The sequence below is a fragment of the Monodelphis domestica genome, chromosome 3 (assembly GCF_027887165.1).
Source record: "Monodelphis domestica isolate mMonDom1 chromosome 3, mMonDom1.pri, whole genome shotgun sequence".
NCBI lineage: Eukaryota > Metazoa > Chordata > Mammalia > Didelphimorphia > Didelphidae > Monodelphis > Monodelphis domestica.
The window spans coordinates 34,483,786-34,508,667 of NC_077229.1; the positions used below are offsets into that span (position 1 = coordinate 34,483,786).

The window sequence follows — 24,882 nt, forward strand, 5'->3', positions numbered from 1 at the left end:
AGCTTTCTCTAAGCCGCCATCTTAACCGGAAGTCTCTCTAAGCTATAATCTTACAAATTTAGGACAGAGGCATTGAGAGATTAAACAGCCCATCTGTAAACAGCAGGAAGATATCCAGAGGTAAGATTTGAACCCAAGTTTCCTCGATTCCCAGGCCAGTGTTCTCTTTACTCTAACTATCTCTGCTATGTATTTCTAGCACTCTCATATGAATAATTGATAGGAAACCATCTCAGCTCAAGTTATTTTCTGTCCCTGGTGAAAATGTTAAAGTTGATAAATGACAAAGGAGGAGGCAATTTTCTGTTAGACTCCTGAAATCTGGCTTCTTGCTTGTTATTGGTTTGGAAGGAGCCCTTATATGACTCTCTCTGATGGGAAGCTTCTCATTGTATCAGCTTTCTCCCGTCTCTGTGTGGACCTGTTGTGAGAAAGGGGAGAGAACTCTGGTTGTCTGGAGAACATCTGTTTTCTGATGATAATTGACTTCAAATCAATCCCTGCCTGTGGTGGAATTAAGTACGGAGGTGGAATGGGGAATAGATGGGAGAGGGATGGGAGAGAAGTGAGAATTTCCCCCTCAGTGAAGCTGTGGGACACCCTGGTCTCACCCAATCTCCCTGTGCTTATCCTGAGACTTAGGGAAGTTCCAATGAGTAGTTATCATATTAAACTCCCCCATGCACACCTACTTGGTCATATAACCTCATCAGAAGCATGGCATTTCCTCATCCCCTGGGGAAATAATGGACTGGTGGCAGCTCTCAAAATGTCAGAATCTGTTTAGAGGCATTTCCTTATTTCCAGGTGGCATTAACATTATCGTGGCCACTCTAGGGAGTCTAAGCCCAGCATAAAAGTTGGCAGTGGGTGCCAGTTGTGTCTGCTCTCTCTTTTCTGCTCTCCAGAGGGTCAAAGAGACATTATTGTTTATTTCTAAACAAGGAATCACCAGCTAGCCAGAAATTGCTTTGCTGACAGCCAAATAGATAGGAAACAGGATTGTGAATTAAAAAAAATCTATTTTCAATATTTTTAAAAGGTGGATGAAAATGCAGGCTATTAGAAGGAAAATTTACAGCTTCAAAATCAAATTTCTTTCCATCATCATCATCATTAATAATAATAAACAACAGTTGGATAGTAATTTTTCCCAGAAGCATTTAAACAGAACTCCATTAAAGAAAGATGAGAACAAAATAATAATAACAGCAATGAGATCTCACATAGCACTTTATGACAACACTGACCCCATAAACTAAATGGTACAATATTATCTCATTTGACAAAGGAGAAAATAGAGATTCATGGAAGAATAACTATTTACTCTTGCCATCTAGTGCCAGAGCCTGGACTTGAACTCACTTCTTCTGACTATAAGTAAAAAAAAAAAACACAATTTTTTACATCAGGATAGCATTTTGTGGTTTCCAAAGCATATTTATGTATAATAGTTCACCAATTTCATCCCAGGAGTTGATCCTAACTCCGTATATAGTGCCATTTCTGCTATGCCAATGAAGCTCTCAAAAAACTTGGTAGGAAAAAGGATGAAAAGATTGTTTTCTCACAACATGAGGAAACATTGAAGCTGAAAGCAGTTGAATAGATTTAGAGGCAGAAGGAAACTTAGAGGGCAGTCTAAGCATTCCTCCATCACTCCTTCAGATAAGGACCAGAGGACCAAAGAAGATAAAGGGCTTGTCCACTTTTCTACAACTGGCAAATAGCAAAGTAAGGACTAAAGTCCTTTGAACCTAGCTCTGACATTATTTCCATTACATTGTGATCCTTAAACAGCCCATTGAGGTTAAGGAGAACAAGTATTATGGACTTTTTATAGATGAAGGAAACTGAGTTTCAAAGAGGTGCAGTGACTTATCTAAGGTCACCTAGCTAGTTAGAGGTGGCATGAGGATGGGGATCTGGGTCGTTTGACTCTAAAGTTAGTAGTCACTCTTGCAAACCACACCAAATTTCCTGAGTATAATCAGATGCTAAAGCTGACCTCCGGGAGTTCCTGTTCAGTTCAGGGAGAGAGAGAAAGGGAAAGAGGGAGAGACATAGAAAAAGAGACAGAAACAGAGACAGAGAAGGGAAGGCATGGTCCTTGTTGAGCTAGAATAGCTACTATCTGGACCTATAAGTTTTTCTCTTATCTGAGAACACAGTCACTCTTACTGGTTAAATGAAGTAACATCCCAGGGTTTCTACTGATTTTCTTAAAACCTATCCCTGGATCAGAACAGCCGTGACTATCTTTCCTAAGCTTCTTGATACTAGTTCCCTAAGCATTTTAGAAATATCCTGTGTTCTGAGATTAATTTCTATGTGAGAGCTTCCCAAATCCCCAGATATAAGCTGCTCTATCCAAACCCCTATTCTATCCTTCTGGCATTCCCTTGATCCTGCTTATCCCCCCAGGCTGAATAGCCTCTCATGCCAGGTTGGCTCATTTGGGAATCCCCCTCTTCTTTCTCATACTCTTTTCCTCGGGTGACCTAGAAGATGTGGAGGCTGAGTATTCCTGGAAATACCACTGGGCAGGGCTCAGGTGACCTAGATTTAAATTCTGTTTATATCATATAAAGCACTTGTAGGTGCCTTTCTGGACCTCAGTTTCCCTATATGGAAAATGAAGAGGTTGGGCTAAATTGTCTCTAAAGTCTCTCCCAGCTCTAAATCTATACTCCTATAAATGCAAGATAGGGCAGCTAATTAGATCAGTGGACAGAGAGCCAGATCTGGAGTCAAGAAGATCTGGGGTCAAATTTGGCCTCAGACTCTAGTTAGGTGACCCTGGGCAAATCACTTAATCCTGTTGACCCCAATTTCCTCATCTGCAAAATGAGTTACAGAAGGAAATCCCAAAACACCAGTATCTTTGTAAAAAAAAATCCCAAATGGGGTCACAAAGAGTCAGACACAACTGTCATGACTAAATAACAATATAAATGCAAGACCTAAATATGGTCATCATTGTTAATCACTAAGAGAAAAAGGAATTTTGAGGCCTGTGTAAGCAGGAGTTCCCCATGAAGTGTTATAACCCTCTTGTTGTGGTGGGTTTCAAAGGTGTTGGTTATATTCTTTGTATTAATTCATGGCTGATGAGTGGGGGAGTTCTAACTTGACAACCTATGGAAAGTCTCAATATTGGAGCCAGAGGGTGCTGAGGTCATCTCATTGTAAGATTAAAAATTATATCTAATACTCCAAGGAATATATATTATAAGAATTTATTAATAATAAATTTGAAGTAAAGGAAATTAAAACCATGAGTAGAGATAGGGGGGAGAGAGGAGGAGAACATGGGAAGAAGAGCCCAAAGGCAGGGCTACAGAAAACTTTTATGTACAATGCATAAGGACACTATGTGGATGAAGGGGAAAGAATTCTGGGAGATGAAGTCCATGGGTTCAAGATTTCTAATTACACATTCCCCCCCTATGGTCCTTTAGGAGACCAGTCTCACCAAGGTATCATTTAAAACATAACCAACTTAAAACTCTAAAGATTTTCAACTAAAGGTATATACAATGTTGCAGTTTCTATAGAGAAATTACAATAATTTGGGGATAAAAGAAGAACAAAACCAATGATTGCTACATTTGACAAAAAAAAACAATTAGGGGACAGTCCTCTTTGGCATAAGAGTATACATTCAAAACAAATGCATTTAACACCCCACAGTTCAATTCATCACATCCCAAAATTCACTCTGGATCTTCTGGTACAGCATGTGGTTTCTGCAGGCATCTTCATGGCACCTTCTCCAAATAGTTCGTTTTCTGAATTTGGGGAGGAATTAAGTTTCTTATCCTAAAATTACTCTCAAAAAGAATTTAAACTTTGTATTATAGGATAATAATACATCATCCAACCCCTTCATTTTATAGAGGGAGAAACTGAGGCAGAGAGTGATGGATTGAATTCAAGGATTCATAGATTTCACAGAATCATATAATTCAAGGGCTTGAAGGAAGCTCAGTAGTAATATAATCCAACCCATATTAAATAATAGGATCCTTATTATAGACTCAAACTGAATAGAGACTCAGAAGCCATTTAATCTAACCCCCTGATTTATAGATGAGGCATAGGAAAGTCCAGTGATTTCAGAGAGACACCATTTTTGAGCTAGAAAAGACCTTAGAGGTCATGTAATTTATCAGATTCCCCAGTACTGTTTGGGAAGTTTTCAGGGTTCAGTTGGACAGTCAGTGTTCATCAATGCTGAGAGTCATGACCATGGTCTTCCAGAAATGGACCCACACTGGCCTCTCCCTTTTCTAATAGCATTGGCTAAAGCACATTCCAAACCTTTGGTGACATTTCATTTCTCCTGACAGTGACCTTTGGCGCCACATTTAGCTTATGAACCACGTTTATACTAACAGATCAGAGCCAGGGTGTAGTCAGGAAGTTGTGTTTATGCCAACTAGTGTTTGGTTCAACCCTCCTGCCACTTCCATGTATTTTCCTCACTATTTATTTAAATAGCATTTTAATTCAATGCAGGCTGATCCCAGCCAGCCACAGTGGAACCTGGATTTTGTTGTTATTCAGCCATTTCAGTCATGTCCGACTCTTTGTGACCCCATTTAGGGCTTTCTTGGCAAAGCTACTAGAATGATTTGCCCTTTCCTGTTCCAACTCATTTTATAGATGAGGAAACTGAGGCAAATGGATAAGTGACTTACCCAGGGTCATACAGCTACTGTCTAAAGCTATATTGGAATTCAGGTCTTCCTACTGCACCTCTTATCTGTCCTAACCTGGATTTAAGGTGTTCCAAATGTTTCTTCCCAGATCAACCTGAGTGTTCCTAATCAGTCAAAATGGTGCTTTGGAATAATCAGAAGCTCTTGAATCAGAAGACCAAGGTTCCTATCCAGCCCAGTTCTGCTTTTTGCTAACTGGGTCACTTTGGGCATGTTGCTCCTCTTATCTGGACCTCAACTTCCTCATATATAAAATGAGAGAGTAAGCCTCGGTTCCTGCCAGCTTGAAATCTTTTGACCTAGTAGCCACATCCTATGGCATCTATACTGTCAGAATAACTAGGTCAGCAAGTTGGGAATACGCCATCTCTGTATTCCTCTTTGTTTCCTTGTTTCCAAATTAGCTGCTGGTTACCAAGACTCCTAAGCAACCCCTAAATGATCTTCTGTGTGTGTGTGGTATACCTTCTGGGAAAGATTGATGGGGGAAGGGGGAGGAAGAACATGCATGAGAGTCACACAGGATGGGCAGGCAGGAGGAGGTTGCAAACTGTTGGCGATACTCCAGAATTGATGAGGGCACAGATCCATCAGGATATGGTTGTGCATAACTGTATGGGTGAGGGGGAAAGGGAATATCCTATTTCAAGTTCCCCAGGGATTTTTTAAAAGAGTGAATCACATTAGAAAGAATATGAAAGAGTCAGGGATGTTTCGACGGAAGAAGAAATGACTTAGAAAAGGGGATATTCACTGGCTTCCAGTATTTGAAAAGACTGGAAGAGCTATCAGATTTGTTCCACTTTGTTCCCAAGGGGAAAACCAGGATCAATGGATGGAAGCCATAAAGTAGCATATGTGGGCTCCATCAGGCTAAACCTCTTAACAAGGAGACCAATCCAGAAGTGGCATGGGCTACCTTGGAAAGGAGTGTCTTTCCCATTACTGAAAATCTTCAGCCTGAGGTTGGATGGGAAAGAATTCTTACAATGGAGCAGAATAAGTGATCTCTGGAGGGCTGGGCCTTTAAGCTCTTAAAATCTATTATAAATATCCTAAAGCTACTTGAAGGTCTGTCTGGAAGAAGGGTGAGACTTGGTCTTTTTGTCCACAGAGGACAGGAATGAGACTAATGGTTTGAAGTGGAAGAAAGGTAAATATAGACTTGGTGTAAAGAGGAATTTCCTAATCATTAGAGTTGTCCCAGGACAGAGTAGGCAGCTTCAAGAGAAAGTGTATTCCCTCTCAATAGTGGAGTTAAAAGTAAGGCTGAATGACCATTTTCAGGAAATTTTGTAGAAGTTTCCTGATCAGACATTGGCTGTATTCAATGACTTCTGAGTTTCTGTGAATCTGTGAAACCTATTAATTTGGCACTAAAATTGATAATTACAAAAATGTTCATTGAAAATTATAGTATATCAGGTTCTATAGTGTAGTGGTTGTCACATCTGCTTTACATGTAAAAGGTCCTGGGTTTGAGCCCTACTGGAATTAGAAAGGTGGCCTTCTTTATTGGGCAGGTAGGTGGCACAGTGAATAGAGTGCCTGACCTGGAATCAGGATGACTTCCACCTTCCTGAACTCCAATCCAGCTTCAGACACTTACTAGCTGTGTGACCTTGGGCAAGTCACATAACCTGTTTGCCTCCGTTTTCTCCTCTGTAAAAATGAGATAGGAAAGGAAGTGGCAAGAAAACTCTAAATGGGGTCATGGAGAGTTGAACAGGACTGAAAAATACCTGAACAATAACAAAGAGGTTGTCTTTCTATCTATCCACCCATCCATCTATCCATCCATTTATCTATTTATCTAATCTATTATCTGTCAGCCCATCTATTTACCTATATCCATCTACTGATCTGTGTGCCTATCTAACTATATCTTTACAATATCTATGATCTATCTATCCATTCCTTCATCCATCCATCCATCTATCTATCTATCCATCCATTAATCCATCTATCCATTCCTTCATTCATCCATCTATCTATCTATCTATCTATCTATCTATCTATCTATCTCTTTGTCTATCTACTTACAAACAAACCTTTGTAAGGTTCCTACTTTGTGTCAAGCACTGAAAACTAGGGTAGGAAAACCTAAACAAAAACACCCTTGACCTAAGAGAACTTACATTCTATTGGAAGACAGCAACACATACACATCTGAGGATATAAAAAACAATATGAGGATAAGGATTGGACCTATGATATAATTCCATTGGTATAAGGGAATTCCTAAGGTGGAAATTCCCTCTACCGATATATATCATCATGTTCTCCATAATTCATAGTCTTAGAGAGTTATCTAGAACATTAAGAAGTTAATGACTTGCCTATAGCTATACAGTCAGAATATGTTAGATATAGGACTTAAATTCAAATTGTCCTACTTCCAAAGTCAGTTCTCTATCTATGTCCTGTGGAATGAGGACAACTAGCTGCTAGGACAGAAAGATGAAAGATGAACTTTAAAGGAAACTAGGGATTCTAAGAGACAAAAGGGAGGATAGTGCATTCCAGGAATAGGGAACAGCAAGAGTAGAGGTACAGAGATTGGAGATTGAATGTTATATTGGGGAACTAGATAGATAGATAGGTAGATAGATAGATAGATAGATAGATAGATAGATAGATAGATAGATAGATAGATAGATAGATAGATAAATGGATGGATAGATAGATAGATAGATAGATAGATAGATAGATAGATAGATAGATAGATGGATGGATGGATGGATGGATGGATAGAAAATGTAGAAAACAGTTGGATGGATGATTAAATGGATAGGTTAATGACGAATGAACAGATAACACATTTTACATTCTGCAAAATATCTCATAAACATCTCCTTCACATCATCTCGAAATTATAATACTGTTTTTCACAGGGACTCTGCCAGATCTATCAGATTCAAGCCATTTATATTTTTGCCTTTGTCTTCCTGAACCTGACACAATATTTAGCACATAGTAGGCCTATAATAAATGCCATCTGGATTTGATCAGAATGGACTTTTTAAATCTCCCCAGGGTTTCATGCCTGATTTTCAAAATCAGACACATGGCTTGGAGAGATCCCATCCACTCAACCATTGACAGCTTCCTATTGAGCCCCAGAAACAATGCCACAGTCTACCTGAAAGGCTTCAATTGTTTCTATTTTGGATGGAAATCCAGAAAGATTCAGTCAGTTGGGGCACCTGGCCTACTCCAGTCTGATCCTCTCATAATATCTTCACAAGTGTCCCTAATCTGCCCTCTTCCAAAGGCACCTCTGGTAGGCCCCCCTTGTCAAGTGATTTGCATGGCGCCCATGCGGGCCCCTGACTGCTATATTAATCTCTCCATTTGTCCCACTCCTGAGTCACCTAATATCACTGCTGCCTAATTAAAACATCAAAGCCCTAAGTACAACAGCCCTGCCAGAGGCCCCGTTAATGTCTAGTTTCGAGTGTGCAACCCCATGAGACTGAGGGCTGATGGGTGGAAACTATTCTCCCTCTGGTCGCCAATTACTCGCCTCTTTAATGATAACCTCATACACATCTGGAACTTCAACAGATGGCCTCTTTTATTAAGCCTGCTATCTCTCTAGTTGGAAAGGTGCCCACCCCTTTTGCTCATGGCAAACGATGGTTCCCTGATGCCCACCCACGGAGCCCCACCCGACACAAGTACCTCCTGCCATGCTCACCCACCCATAGCTGCCTGTCTTCTCTGCAGACAAGTACCCCGGAGAAGAAGGGATAGCTCCCCTGAACTACATCCTCCTTTTTGGTAGTAGACCCTAGAGCCACACTGGACAAGATCATTGAGTTTCATAGTCAGAAAACATTGATCCAACCCCTGTTCTGCCATTTTGTTAACTGAGTGCACTTAAACAAGACTCTCCATCTTTCTGGGCTTCCATTTCCTGGTTTATAAAATGAGAGGGGTGGACTAGATGATTTCTGATATCCCTTTCACTTGATCAATCAATAAAAATTTATTAAATATTATATAACAGATACTGCTAAGTGCTAGGGATGTAGAGTAAAATCAAAAACAAACTCTGTCCTCAAGGAGTTTATATTCTAATGGGACTGAGACTATCTTTTCTATCTATCTGTCTATATATCTATCCATCTATCTATCTCTGTCTGTCTGTCCATTTCTTCATCCATCCATCCATCTATCTGTCTACTGTCTATCTATTCATCCATCCATCCATCCATTCATTTATCCATTCATCCACCTATCCATTAACCTATCCATCCACCTATTTATCTGTCTATCCATCCAGCCATCTATTGATCTATCTACCTGTCTTTATATGTATGTATGTATGTTTGTGTACATGTATACATACATGTGTGTATACATAAATGTGTGTGTACTTATGCACACACATATATAAAAAGCTGTCTTCTGGTTCTATATCTAATCCTCTAATCCTCAAACAGATTCTGAGTTGGTAAATGTTCTCTTAACCATGAGCTGGATTAGGTGGTTGGTCTCTGTGGTCTCTTCTAGTTCTGAAATTCTCTGATTCTACGTTTTTTATTTAATAAGAAATGAAAAGGGAAGAAAAGCCAAGGCAAGTAGCACTATTGTGTGCTATGCATTGTGCTAAGCATGTTTACAAATATGACCTCATAAAGGATAGACAGCCTTCCTCAAAATACAGAAATCTAGGATTAAGTGACAGAATTATAGATGGAATCTGAGAGCTGGAAGGAACTTCAGTGGCCCTCTAGTCTAACCTGAGAATGAAAAAACTACCCACTCTAACATGTCCAACAAGGAGTTATCCAGCCTCTTCCTAAAGACCTTAAATGTCATCGTTCTTTGAGGCAGCCCATTCCTCTATGGTATTTCTTTCATTATTATGTTCTTGACATCAAACCTAAATCTCCCTCTTTTCAACTTCCAATCTCTGAGGCCAGAGCAAATTTAATCCTTCCTGTACATGACAACCCTTCACTTAAAAACCATTCTTGTATTCCTTCAGAGTCTCCCCTTCTCTAGATTAAACATCCTTGGTTTCTTCAACCAATTTTCATATGACATGAATTCAAGGGCTCTCCGCATCCTTATTCATTTTCTCTGTATATTCTCCCACTTATCAGTGCCTTTCTTAAACTGTGGGACTCAGGCAGGCAGCTGGGTGACTCACTGGAAGATATCCAGGTTTGGAGATGGAGATGGGAGGTCCTGGATTCAAATCTGACTTCAGACTCTTCCTAGCTATGTGACCCTGGGCAAGTCACTTGACCCCCATTGCCTAGCCTTTACCACTCTTCTGCCTTGGAGCCAATACTTAGTATTGATTCTAAGATAGAAGGTAAGGGTTTAAAAAAACTATGGTATTCACATTGGAACCTGGTCCTCCAGATGAGTTTTGATAAGGATTGAGTTCAGAATCTCCCTATAGAAATTCAATGTAGCACCAAAATAACATTAGCTCTTTTGATTACCATATAATATAGTTGGTGCACTGAGCTTTCAGTCCACTGAAACCCCTAGATCTTTTTCAGAAGAATTGTTGTATAAACATGCCTCCCATATTTTAGTATTTATGAAGTTGTAAGAGAAAGACTTTACATTATTCCCTATTGAATTTCATCTTAGATTCAACCTAATGCTCTGTTTAAAAAAAAAACCCTTACCTTCCATCTTGGAATCAATACTCTGTATTGGTTCCAAGGCAGAAGAGTGGTAAGGGTTAGGCAATGGGGGTTAAGTGACTTGTTCAGGGTCACACAGCTGGGACGTGTCTGAGGCCAAATTTGAACCTAGGACCTCCCATTTCTAGGTCTGGCTCTCAATCCACTGAGCCACTCAGCTGCCCCATAATGCTCTATTTTTAAAAGAGGGGAGGAAAAATAATTTCTCAAAACTAACCCATACATATGCAGTGTTCCATGCCTTTAGTCTTTTACTTCTTCAAAGAATGGGAAAAGGTGCATTTTCTCACGCCTTCTTCATAGTCCATCTTGATCATTATGTTTACTCAAAATTGAATTTCAGGATTTTTCACACACACATATTGTGTGTGTGTGTGAATTAAAAAAAAAATATATATATATACATATATATCTTTCCTGGCCTTGTCTACTTCACTTTGCATCAGTGTAGCTAAATCTTTACATGCTTCTCTGAATTCTTCATCTTCATCTTGTGTAGTGCTACAATGTTCTATTTCATTCATGTATAATTCCCCTATTGGTGGCCTTCTGTTTTGCTTCTGAAAAAAAAAAAGAATGAGCTCCATTGCTTTAAAAAATATTCTGTGTTGGGGGCAGCTGGGTGGCTCAGTGGATTGAGAGCCAGGCCTAGAGATGGAAGGTTCTAGGTTCAAATGTGGCCTCAGACACTTCCTAGCTGTGTGACCCTGGGCAAGTCACTTGACCCCCATTGCCTAGCCCTTACCACTCTTCTGCCTTGGAGCCAATACACAGTATTGACTCCAAGACGGAAGGTAAGGGTTTTTAAATATATATATAAATATATATTCTGTTTTAACTTGTTCACGTTGGCCTCTTACCCAGTTATCAGTCTGAATATGTGGCTTCTGACTTATAATAAGCAACCCAGAGATCCGATAATCTGCTATTTCAGAAGAATCCCCCAGAAACTTGACTTCTGGCTAAGAAAAACATTCAGGCCAAGGCAGGCAAGTAGCACATAACTTGCTTGGCACCCTGAGACTAAACTCAGAAAACAGTCACCATTCATAGAGGCCGGTGATCCTGCCATTCCCTTTCTCAACAGCCTTCAAGGGCTCCCCATTGTCTACTGAAAAAAGCACTAACCCTTTAGCTTTGGCATTCAGGTTAAATGTCTTGCCTCCCTCTATTGGAATGTGATGTCTTTAAAAGTAGGGGTTGTTTTGCTTTTAATAATTGTGTTCTCAGTGCTGAGCATGATGCCTGGCATGTGCTTATGAAATGCTTTTTTTAGCCATTCATTCAAGACTCTACTATGCAATATGTTCCAGACTTAAAAAATAACTTTCCTCCCCTTCAGATACTCTCATCAAATAAGAATTCCTTTTGCTTGATCCATATCTAGAAGAGAAATCACTACCAGTACCAGCAGCAACAACAACTTCATCTCTGCCTCTTGACCTCATGCTTTTTGTTCTGAGATCCCAGCTCAGGAGCCCCCCTCTTCTATGAGGTCTTCCCTGATTTTCCCTGAGCTAGCCATGAGCCTGCCCTCCTCAACTATTTCCAAATCTGTCTTGTTGTATTACCCTCTCCTCCACATCTCTCCATGTTCTCCGCAAAAATTGCATGAGATATTTTATCAAAAACTTTCCTGAAACTTAGACAAACTCTATCCCCAGATGTTTTTATTTGCTAGTTCAATAATCCTGTTCGAAAGGGGAAGGGGGTTCATTTGGCATGATCTAGCCCTCTTCAATCACTAACTTCCACGGGAGCTTTTGGTGTGTATGTGAACTCAGCCCTTCCCCAACCACACTAGACTCTAAGCCCTTGAGTGTAGGGACCGTGTTGTTGTTTCACTTTTGTACCCACAGCACCCAGAACTTCTTATTTCCCAAATATTTGTGGAATTGACCATAGGATACTAGATTGAGAAGTTGAAGGGATCTTAGTGGCCATCCAGTCCAACCTTCTTCATTTATAGAGGAAATAATTAAATCCCATCATTACTAAATGATTTTATTATTTTAATATATTATTGTGTATCTATTATAAATATGAAATGCTCCTATTTTGAAGGCTAAGGACAGACATTGTACTGTTATTATTTATAAATGTTGTTATATATAAATAATATATTAATATATATTACATGCATGTAAAATAATATAAAACATATTGCTGTATGTTATATGCATATAAAATGATGTATAATATATTACTATATTATGTGCATATAAAATAATGTATAATACATTGTATATTATATGCATGTGAAATAATGTATAATAATATACTGTCATATATGCATGTGAAATAATATATAATAATATATTGTCATATATTATGTGCATATAAAAGAATGCATAATAATATATTGTCATGTGTTATATGTATGTGAAATAATATATAATAATATATTGCCATATATTATGTGCATATAAAAGAATGCATAATAATATATTGTCATGTGTTATATGTATGTGAAATAATATATAATAATATATTGCCATATATTATATGCATGTAAAATAATATAAAATATATTGCTATATGTTATATGCATATAAAATGATATATAATATATTACTATATATTATTTGCATATAAAATAATGTATAATATATTACTATATATTGTGTGCATATAAAATAATGTATAATATATTGTATATTATATGCATGTGAAATAATGTGTAATAATATATTGTCATATATTATATGCATGTAAAATAATGTGTGATGATATATTATCATATATTATGTGCATGTGAAATAATATATAGTAATATATTGCCATATATTATATGCATGTAAAATAATGTATAATAATATAAATAATAATAAATGTCATTATATATAAATAAAGTTTACTGAGGGGGCAGGAAGCAAGGTGCTGGGGTAAAAAGTAATGGAGGAAGCTTCTGTCCAAGTGGAAAAGGATCATGGATGTAGAGCTGATCTGGACCCTAAGCATCAATGAATCCAACGCCATCGTTTTCCAAAGGGACCTCAAAGAAGTGAAGGATGTGCCTGTTGGACATGACCAGTGCTAGGCAATGGAGCCAAGTGGCAGGATCATATACTTCGAGTTTTAGGATCATATATTTAGAGCTGACAGGGACTTTCCCCAAATTGTACTCTACCAGTTTAACCCCAATCACATTCAATTAGGCAAATGTTTAATCAAGAACCCAGTAGGAATAAGGCATGATGGTTTAAAGACTTTAATGAGACATGGCTCCTGCTCTCATGGGCTCTAGAGTGTGATAGGAGAAATGAAGTCTTAGATGCAAATAATTATCATACAAGGCAAATTATAAATGCTATGAGAGAGCTATGAACAGAATACTCAGAGATCATCTTATTTCCAAGATAGTAAAGGTTCTTGTTTTCACTGAGACTTCCATGGCCAAATAAGAGTCAAAACTCTCCTGGTTGGTATTTTGGAATATGGGTTTATCTGATCTTTATGGGCTTGGCACATCATGATCTCAAAGTGGATGAAGTCATAAAGATGACATAGTGCAGCGATTCTTAACCCAGGGTCCACAGACTTGAGTCTTTAAAAATATTTTTGATAGCTTGCTCTTTAACATATTTTAATACTTTATTTCAATGATTTTTTCCTTTGAGATTTTGTTTTATGAACTGTAAAATATAATTCTGAAAGCTAGACACCAGGTCTAAGGACCACATGACACACAAAAAAGGGAAGTAGAGGCAGCTGGGTGGCTCAGGGGATTGAGAGCCAGCCCTAGAAATGGGAGGTCCTGGGTTCAAATCTGGCCTCAGACACTTCCTAGCTGGGTGACTCTGAACAAGTCACTTAACCCCCATTGCCTATCCCTTACCACTCTTCTGCCTTGGAACCAATACACAGTATTGAACCCAGTGGAATTGCCCATTGGCTATGGGAGAGGGGTTTGAGGAGGGGAGGGAAAGAACGTGAATTATGTAACCATGGGAAAATATTCTAAATTAATTAACTTAATACATTTTTCAAAAAAAATACATAATATTGATTCTAAGACAGAAAGTAAGGACCTTTTTTTTTAAAGGGAAGAACTTCTAATCTAGTCCAATTTTACAAAGAAGGAAACTGAGACCCAGAGAATGAAATGATTTGCCCATGGTAGAACAGATGTTAAGTTACAGAGTCAGAATTTGAACCCAAGTACTGAAATCCAATGTTCTCTCTATGAGGAAATACTGCCATAGAATGAGAGTTAGGAGAGACCTCAGAAGTCATCTAGTCCCAACCCTTCATTTTACATAATCAGAAACTAAAGCCCAGAAAAATTAAGGATCTTGTGCAATTTCATAGAATCACAGGTCTGAAGCTGAAAGGAGTTGCAAAGCCTATTGAGTTCAATACCTTCATTTTCCAGTTGGGGAAATTGAGGTCCAAGCAAGTTAAGTGACTTATGCAAGGTCACACAAAGTTAAGATATAATCCCAGATCTCTTGACTCCAGGGCAAGTGTTCTTTCCATTGTATCACATTATTATTCCAGAAAAAATAATAATTTCTATGAATTGCCCCTGGATCCCATTCTCTCATGCTCCATCTTTTTTCTTTCTTCCAGCCCCCAACCTCGGGAAGACAGTCACCAACCAAGAATGGCAGCCCTACCAAATGTCCTCGATTTCTCAAAGTCAAGAACTGGGAAACAGATGTGGTCCTCAATGACACACTCCACCTCAAGAGCACCTTGGTAAGTCTGTGAGATCTCTGCCTAGGGGTCTCCTCCCCTTGTTAACTTCCTTTCCAATTGTGCTACCATTTGCCTACTTCAGCCCAATACTGGGGCTATTTTAAAATCTGCCTCCGAGCTGATTTCCCTACATCTTTCCTGTTAGACTAACCTTCCTCTATCAGCACCATCAGCACCATCAGCACCATCAGCACCATAGCTCAAATGTATACAGTGCCTTAATTGTTGGACCAACTTTTTACAAATGTTATTTCTTATCTTCACAGTGAGATAGTTCTAATTACAAATCTTCAAAGATTCCCTCTTGCCTATAAAGTCCAGCCTCTTCCACCTTTCACTCAATCCTTTTCGTGGATTTTATGTGCAAAATACTTTAAAAATATTATCTTATTTTATCCTCACAACTCTAAGAGGTAGATACTACTGTGATTCCCATTTCACAGATGAGGAAATTAAGATAATTGAGGAAATTGAGATAAGAAAAAAATTCCCATTTTATAGATGAGAAAATTGAGATGAGGAAAATTCCCATTTTACAAATTAAGGAATTACAGAAGTTGAGTGACTTATTGAGGGTCACACAGCTAGTTATTGTCTGAGACAAGATTTGAACTCTGGTCTCCCTGACTCCAGGTCTAGCACTCTAAACACAGTGCCTTCTACCTCCCTAATATGCAATCTTTTTTTAAAAAAACATATCTTCTGCCTTAAAATCAATACTGCTTATTGGTTCTAAGGCAGAAGAGCAGTAAGGTGTAGATAAAGGAGGTTAGTGACTTGCCTGGGGTCACACAGCTAGAAAGTGTATGAGATTTGAACCCAGGACTTCCCTTGTCTAGCTAGACATGACTCTCAATCCACTGAGCCACCTAGATACCCCCAATATGGGATTTTATTAAAAGGTAAGGATACAGTGATTGGGGGAGGAGAGGAACTGGCAGCTGGAATGGGAAGAGAGACTCCATGTTCAAAAATGTATTTGAGCTGAATTTTTCAGGAAGATTCTAAGAGTCTGAGATAAAGATGGAAGACATTCCAGGCAGGAGGCTCAGCTCATGCAAAGGTATATCCATGGAAGATGAGATGCCGGGTGTTGGGTACAAGTAGCTGAGTGTGGCTGGATCACAGAGTGATTGGAGGAGAATATATTTAAGAAAACCAGACACGTAGGGAAAAACCCCATTATCAAAAGTTTAAAATGCCACACAGATGAGGTTATATTTGATTGGAGGTATTAGAGAACCACCAGAGCTCATTAAGAATAGCACTATGGTCCCAAGTCAGGACGACCTGAGTTCAAATCCAGCATCAGATATTTCCTAGCTATGTGAGTCAGGAAAGTCACTTAATCCTGTGTGTCTCAGTTTCCACATCTGTAAAATGAGCTGGAGAAGGAAATGGCCAACCACTCCAGTATCTTAGCTGTGTGACCCTGGCCAAGTCACTTTACCCTGAGAGCCTCAGTTTTCTCATTTATAAAATTAGCTGGAGAAGGAAATGGCAAACCACTCCAGTATCTTAGCTGTGTGACCCTGGGCAAGTCACTTCACCCTGTTGGCCTCAGTTTCCTCATCTGTAAAATGAACTGGAGAAGGAAATGGCCAACCACTCCAGTATCTTAGCTGTGTAACCCTGGCCAAGTCACTTCACCCCGATAGCCTCAGTTTTCTCATTTATAAAATTAGCTGGAGAAGGAAATGGCCAACCACTCCAGTATCTTAGCTGTGTGACCCTGGGCAAGTCACTTCACCCTGATGGCCTCAGTTTCCTCATTTATAAAATGAGCTGGAGAAGGAAATGGCAAACTCCTCTAGAGTCTCTGCCAAGAAAACCCCAAATGGAGTCACAAAGAGTCAGGGGCATCTGAAATGACTCAACAACAAATGTCATAGATGAAGTAGGAGATGGTCCACTCTCCTCTGACCTACTCAGACTACATCTAGACCAGTGTTCAGTTCTGAGTCCTGCATTTAGGAAATATGCTGCTGAGTGCATGGAGAAAATCATAGCATATTTGAGTCAGGTAAGACCAAACAGATAATGTGGCTTGATGTCTTCATTTTACAAAAGTGGAAACTGAGGCCCACAGAGGGGAAACTATTTGCTAGGAGCACATGGATAGTTAGTGGCAGAACCTATATGAGAATTCATCTCCCCCTACTTTGCAGTTCTGACATGAAATGTTCCATAAACGTGGGTGTAGCCCATTGACACAGTAATTGAGCAAGTGATTCTCAGAAAGCAAGAGCCTCCCTGCCTGGCCCTCCAGCTAAACTAAATGAGGTATAGTAGAGCCCTGAGATACCACTTAGCAATGCCCTGAGAGAATTCATTCCCTTCCCTAGGGGGGAAATCTTTTTCATAAAATCATGCTCTTAGAGCAAGCAGGAAAGGCACCAGAGAGGAAATCTAGACCAGAACATTCCTCAAAGTCTATCCTCAGTCAGTGGTCACCCAGCCTTTGGGGGAGAAGTTTCAGTCAAAGGAAAACTGGGTCTCCCATTCCAATTCTATCCCAACAGTTAAGAGAAGGTCCGTTCCAACGCTGGACAGCTCCAATGAGTAGGAAGTTGTTCTGGGGTCAAGCCAGAATTGATGTCCTTCCGCATCTCTCCCCCCGCTTCCTGGTTCTGCCCACTGGGCATAGCAAGTCTAATCCCTCTTCCACAGGGCAGACATTCAGATGTTCAAGGATGCTTCTTGGGTCCCCATTAAATCTTCCTCTGCCGGACTAACTATCCCCAGCTCGGATCCATAAATCGAGATCTAACAAGGACCTTAAAGTTGAACCTCCACATTTTATAGAGGAAGAACCAAAGAGCCAGAGAGGTGTCTGACTTGCCCACAGTCACAGGATAGTATATGGCAGGACCAGGGCTCTTTCCTCTCATTTTTCTATGGCATAAACTAGAAGATTCCAGCTTATCGGTGTTATCTCTCAAATATGGTGCCACCAACTGGAAGCATCAATGCAGCATAGCAGAGAAAGCCCAGGACACCATAGCGAGGGCAGATAAATTCTCCCACAGGCTTTGCCACTAACTAGCTGTGTGCTACTGAGCAAATCATTTCTTCTCAGTGGGCTTTAGCTTCCACATGGTCCTGCCAGACCAGATACAGTCTGGGTCCAATATTCCTCCATATTCCTGGAAGATATAGCTCTCTACACAGAGCCTTGTCTCTATGAGATGGCCATGATGGAATGAAAAGGACATTCACTTTGGAGATTTAAGTTCACATCCAGGCTAATCAGGTTACTCCCTACATGTCCTGGGACAAGTCTTACCCTCTCAGGGACTCACTTGCCCTTGTAAAATAATTTGTAAAATGATGCGATTGGAATAGATGGCCCCAGAGTGCTTCTTGGTCCCTAAATCTATGCTCTTATGATCCTAATGGTAACAATTCATGTTTCTGTAGCATATTGCAGATTGCAAAGCATTTTTTCCTGTGAGGCAAGTTGTATAGTTGTTATTTTTGTCATGCAAATGGGGAAACTGAGGTTCTGAGAACATAAGTGACTTGCTGAAAGTAAATGTTAAATGAGTAAATATCAGAATCAGAATTTGAACCAAGGCCATTGACTCCAAGAAGGAGGTTCCTTTAGGGTTTGTTTTTGTTTGCTTTTCCCACTATGCCACTTCATCTGTGACAAGATTTTAAGGTTGGCTAGTGCCACTAAAATTTGGCTTATCTACAAGGAGCCAAGCAGATGCCTCTGTGGCCATCAGTACCCCAGTTTGACTATAGGTAGGCAAGGAGATCTCAAGTTCTAATTAAATATTTATTTTGTGCCAAACACAGGAATAATCACTGGAGATAGGGGGGAGCAATCTTTCCCACAAGGAGCTTATGTTCTAATGGGGGAGACAACTCACAAAATAACCCTTAAAGTCTGTATTTCATTGGCCTAGTCATCACTCTGCTTCCCTCGTTTCCCTCTAGAACACAGCTTGCACTGGGCAGATCTGCATGGGTTCCATCATGTTCCCCTCCCAACACATACGGAAGCCTGAGGATGTCCGGACTAAAGAGCAGCTCTTTCCCTTGGCCAAAGAGTTCATTGATCAATACTACTCATCTATAAAGAGGTAAGTAGAAGCTACATGTTATCTAGGGTGCTTAACACACAGTTCTGTGTTGTCATCTTCTCCCCTGGCTCTATGGCAAGCTCTATAAGGGGAGGGGGCTGGCATGCCCAAGTTGTCTCCCTTGGCACAAAGCTCTCCTTTTAATAAATGGGAGGGAAAGAGAGAGGGAGACAGAGACAGAGACAGACAGAAAAAGAAAGAAAGAAAGAGAGAGAGAGAGAGAGAGAGAGAGAGAGAGAGAGAGAGAGAGAAGAGAAGGAAGGAGGAAGGAAGGAGGGAAGAAAGAAGGAAGGAGGGAAGAAGGAAGGAAGGAAGGAAGGAAGGAAGGAAGGAAGGAAGGAAGGAAGGAAGGAAGGAAGGAAGGAAGGAAGGAAGGAAGGAAGGAAGGAAGGAAGGGAGGGAGGGAGGGAGGGAGGGAGGGAGGGAGGGAGGAAGGAAGGAAGGAAGGAAGGAAGGAAGGAAGGAAGGAAGGAAGGAAGGAAGGAAGGAAGGAAAGACTTTCTCCCTGTTTAACATCCTACTTCAGTGCCTCATCATAATGTACAGGTTCTAGAAGTCTATGCTGGTGGGACAGAAGCTCTAGCAAGTCCTTCCAAGCCACAAAATACTTGAATGAAGGTTTAGAGAACTATCTTCTGTTTACTGGGGAGTGCTAGCCTGACAACCTCTCTAATCTCCAAGTAATAAGTGTTCTGATGACCACAGTTCCCAAAGACTAAAATATAAAGGAGTTGTGATCTGAATTGAGATGATTGCCGTAGGAGTGGGGAGGTAGTACCTACAGCAAGAAAAAATTTTGGACTAGCTGAAATTTTACTAGAATGGGGAACTCCTGGTGTGGAAACTTTCTCCACCATTATGGCTCAGAGCACTTGTTCTATAAGAAGACAGTTGCCCAAGATGAAACAGTATATATTGGAGGCAGGACTTGAACCCAAGACTTCCTAACTCTGAGGCTAGCTGTCTATCCTCCAAAACCCACTGCCTCTCCAACAAAATCAGCAAAATTACAGACCTTCAAAGTAGTGGAGAAAAGGTAAGTTGGGTTAGGATGGAGGAGGGTCAGTTGCTAAGCGATGGGAAACCCTCCATGCCTCTGATTTTGTAGCCAGTTAAATTGAGACCCACATGTGGAGTCTGTGCATCTCCGGGCAGTACACTTGAACCCAGCCCCTCATATTTCATATCGATGACTTTCCCCCAAACCCGCATCTCTCCTTCCCCATTCAGATTCGGCTCCAAAGCCCACACTGATAGACTGGAAGAAGTGAATAAGGAGATAGAAACCACCAGCACCTATCAGCTGAAGGATACCGAGCTGATCTATGGAGCCAAGCATGCCTGGAGAAATGCTTCTCGCTGTGTGGGCAGGATCCAGTGGTCCAAGCTACAGGTGAGTGCCATGTCTGTCTGTCTGTCTGTCTCTCTTTTCCATCTTCTCTCTCTCTTCCTCCTCTCTTTCTCTCTTTTCTCTGTCTCTTCTCTCTGTGTCTCCTTCATCTCTGTCTCTCTCTTCAGTCTGCTCCATCAAGGAGCACCGATCTGGGACCAAATGGGAGGAAGGAGCTGTGGGACATTCCACTGGCTGACTAACTTAATGAAGTATTCCAACATGTCTCCAGGCTATCTAGTACATAATGGGAAGAAATGTATGCCCAGGACCATAAATTTAGGCATGGAGATTGACCTTAGAGGTCAATGAGACCAACCTCATTTTACAAATGGGGAAACTGAGGACACAGAAACCAAGGTCATATAGCTAGTAAGTAACAAAGCTAGAATTCAAAACTACATCCAGGTACTGAGATAAACCCCCCAAAAATGTTAAAGGGGGACTAACATGACTAACTGATAAGTTTCTAAAGGCATACTGGGTGGTACAGCTTAGCACTCTGTGGACCACACAAGTGGACCAAAAGTCTCAGGTTCAAATTCTGCCTCAGCTACTTACTATGTGATCCTGGGCAAGTCACTTGACTTGTCTGCCTCCGTTATCTCATCTGTAAAATGGGGATAATAATATCACCCCCCCCAAGTTGTTGCAAGCATAAAATGAAATCATATTCATAAAGTGTCTTGCAAATGTTAATGCTCCATATAAATGCTAGTTATCACTATCATCATTATGGTTATAATAATTAATAATAATAAAAGTATAATTAATAAAAATTAGGCAAGTAATTTGATCTTTCTGAGTCTCAGTTTCCTCATTTTAGGCCCTTACCTTTAGTTTTAGAATCAATACTAAATATCTTTAAAATAAGAAGGGTAGGTGGCACAGTTAATAAAGTGCCAGGCCTGGAATCAAGAAGACCTGGGCTCAAATCTAGCCTCAAACATATCTTAGTTGTGTGACCCTGGACAAGCCACTTAACCCCTGTTTGCCTATCCCTGGCCCTTCAGTCTTAGAATTGTTACTAAGACAGAAACTAAGGGTAAAAGAGATAGAGATAGGAGAGAGAAAAAAAAGAGAGAAGGCAAAGAAAAAGAGGAGTCAGGGAAGAGAGGAAGGGAGAGACAGAGACAGACAAAGTGGAGAGGGAGAAAAGATGTAAAATGAGAGAGAGAAAGAAGAGAGAAACAGAAGAGAGAGACAAAAGGGGAGAGGAAAGGAAGAGAGGGGAAGAGAGAGACAGAGAGAGAAAGTGGAGAGGGAGAGAAGATGGAAGACGAGAGAGACAAAGAAGAGAGAAACAGGAGAGAGAGACAGACAGACAGACAGACAGACAGACAGACAGACAGAGACAGAGAGAGAGACAGACAGACAGACAGACAGAGACAGACAGACAGACAGACAGAGACAGACAGAGACAGAGAGAGAGAGAGAGAGAGAGAGAGAGAGAGAGAGAGAGAGAGAGAGAGAGAGAGAGAGAGAGAAGAGGGGAGAGGAAAGGAAGAGTGGGGAGAGAGAGAGAGACCTAGAAAGACAGCTACAAAGACAGAGAAAGAGAGAGAGAACGAGAGAAAAACAGAGAGAGTGGGGAGAGAAAGAAAGAGAAGGGGAGAGGGAGAGAGAGAGGCAGAGAGACAGAGACAAAGACAAAGAGAGATGGAGAGGGGGGGAGGGAGAGAGATTGATCTCTAAGGCTTGTTCCAGTGTTAAATCATGATCTTCTGAAATGCCTGCAAAATACATTTCATTGGTTTTATTGGTCAAGTCACTTCTCTCCAGACCAGTTCACCTTTAAAGTCATGTGGATTATCACTTATTATTTATCTTACTGCTTAAATCTAACTTTATGGGACTAGAGATTGTTCGAACCATGAATGTCGCCCTGAATAATCTCTAGTCCCATGAAGTTAGATTTAAGCAATAAGATAAATAATAATCCTCATCCCTTTTCACTGTTCTTATGGTCCTATGCATCATCAGTAGGGGGAAAGGGCAGAAAATAAAATAAAAGGGCAGGTCTCAGATCAAGGAATTGAAGGGAGAAAAAAAGTCATCCTGCACTGTATTTCTTTCAGGTGTTTGATGCACGAGACTGTACCACAGCCCATGGGATGTTCAACTACATCTGTAATCATGTCAAGTACGCCACGAACAAAGGGAACCTCAGGTGAGCTCAATGGGATGCTGGGCTAGAAGAATATAACAGGTTTTGTTATGTATTGAAAAGAAAATGGAACTTAAGAGTCCAGAAATCTCTGTCTGAGTTTTCACTCTGCCTCCTGTGACCTGTGTTACCTTAGCTTCATCTTTCTGAATCTCAATTTCCTCATCTGTAAAATGGGAATAATATTAGTCTTCTATCATGCCCATGGTTATTGGGAGGAAACTGCTCTGTAAACCCCAAAGCATTATAGAAACATCAGTTGCTACTAAAAAGTTAAATGTCTCTCTATTTAGATCTCCCAACAGCATGAAATCATCGGGGCTTGCCTGAGAGATGCTAAGTGATTACAGAAGCATCTGATTAGAGGATCCTTGGTTAGACTAAATGGTTGCACTAGAGTGTGCTGTGTCTATTTATCAAGCTGGATGAATCTTTCCAAAGGCAGGATACTGGGTAGAATTATCACAGGGCTGATGGGGTTGCCAGGGACTGCTCTCCTCCATACAACGTCAAGCTGTACTTGAACAGGATCTTTTGTTGTTCAGTCATTTTTCAGCTGTGCCCAACTCTTTATGATCCCATTTGGGGTTGTCTTGGCAAAGATACTGCAGTGGTATGTCATCTCCATCTCCAGCTCATTTTACAAATGAGGAAACTGAGGCCAACAGGATTTTCTTGTCAGATACTGGAGAGATTTGTCATTTCTTTTGCCAGCTCATTTTACAGACAAGGAAACTGAGGCCAGCAGTATTTTCTTGTCAGATACTGGAGAGATTTGTCCTTTCTTTTTCCAGCTCATTTTACAGATAAGGAAACTGAGGCCAGCAGTATTTTCTTGTCAGATACTGGAGAGATTTGTCATTTCTTTTGCCAGCTCATTTTACAGATAAGGAAACTGAGGCCAGCAGTATTTTCTTGTCAGATACTGGAGAGATTTGTCATTTCTTTTGCCAGCTCATTTTAAAGATAAGGAAACTGAGGCCAGCAGTATTTTCTTGTCAGATACTGGAGAGATTTGTCATTTCTTTTGCCAGCTCATTTTACAGATAAGGAAACTGAGGCCAACAGGATTTTCTTGGAAGATACTGGCGTGGTTTGCCACTTCTTTCTCCAGCTCATTTTACAGATAAGGAAATGGGCTTCAGTGACTTGCTCAGGGTGACACAGCCAGGAAGTATCTGAGAATGGATTTGAATTCAGGTTTTCCTGATTCTAAGCTCAGCACTCCATCTACTCTGCTCCTAGCTGTAGGTCCTGTAGAGGACCTTAGAGACCCTCTATCCCAAATCTCTTCAATTTCTGCATCTAAAAAATATTAACATCAAATTCTGAGTTGGAAACTGGCACTTGGGTTACATGTGTCAATTCTCCTGCTTTCTTCCTCAGTTGTGCACCATGCCCTACTTTTTTTAAGAGGGCAATTGGGGTCAAGTGACTTGCCCAGGGGCACACATCTAAAAAGTGTCTGAGGCCAAATTTTCACCCAGGAGCTCCCATCTCCAGATCTGGCTCTCTGTCCACGGAGCCACCTAACTGCCCCTTCTTGCCACCCCCCTACAAGACTCCCATTCTTTTCTCAAAATTCAGTGTACATACAGCCTAAATCATGTTACCATACTGCTAAGCTCACAGAATCTCCTCAGAAGGGTTTTCCCAATGAATGAAGCTCTCTCCTACCCCAAAACTGTGAGATCAGAGAATCCTGTGCATTGGAACCTTCCTTCCTATAAATGAGGCAGTAGCACTAAACCTGGAAAACATTAATGTAATTTTTTTCTTTTCTATTCTTGTACAAATGGATACAAAGTGAAGATAATGTGTTTTTAAAATATTTTGATAATTATATTTCATTATGATTAGCTTCCTTTGTAATCCTATGCATATGATTTTATTAATTTAATAAATTGATTCATTACTTATATAATATATAATGAAGCAATAAAATAAATTAATATTAATTTATACATTATTATATAACATATTATATAATAATAAATAAGATTGATTAATATTAGTCTATGAATTCTTATATAATGTATAACAATATGAACATTAATTTATAAAGCATATAACATAATATAAACAGTAAAATAAATTCATATTAATTTATTGGTTATTATATTATAAAATCAATATT

General features: G+C 40.1%; 1 protein-coding gene across 7 annotated transcripts in view; it reads left to right on the top strand.

The window, feature by feature from the left end:
- NOS1 (nitric oxide synthase 1) overlaps window positions 1-24,882 on the top strand; it is a 269,988-nt gene that overhangs the window by 182,735 nt on the left and 62,371 nt on the right. For all 7 annotated transcript variants that reach the window (XM_056821665.1, XM_056821667.1, XM_007490314.3 and 4 more), the window contains 4 exons: window positions 14,969-15,097; window positions 19,043-19,188; window positions 20,419-20,581; window positions 22,657-22,748. In XM_056821665.1, coding sequence (XP_056677643.1) covers window positions 14,969-15,097; window positions 19,043-19,188; window positions 20,419-20,581; window positions 22,657-22,748 — 530 coding nt within the window. The remainder of the gene's footprint in view (window positions 1-14,968; window positions 15,098-19,042; window positions 19,189-20,418; window positions 20,582-22,656; window positions 22,749-24,882) is intronic.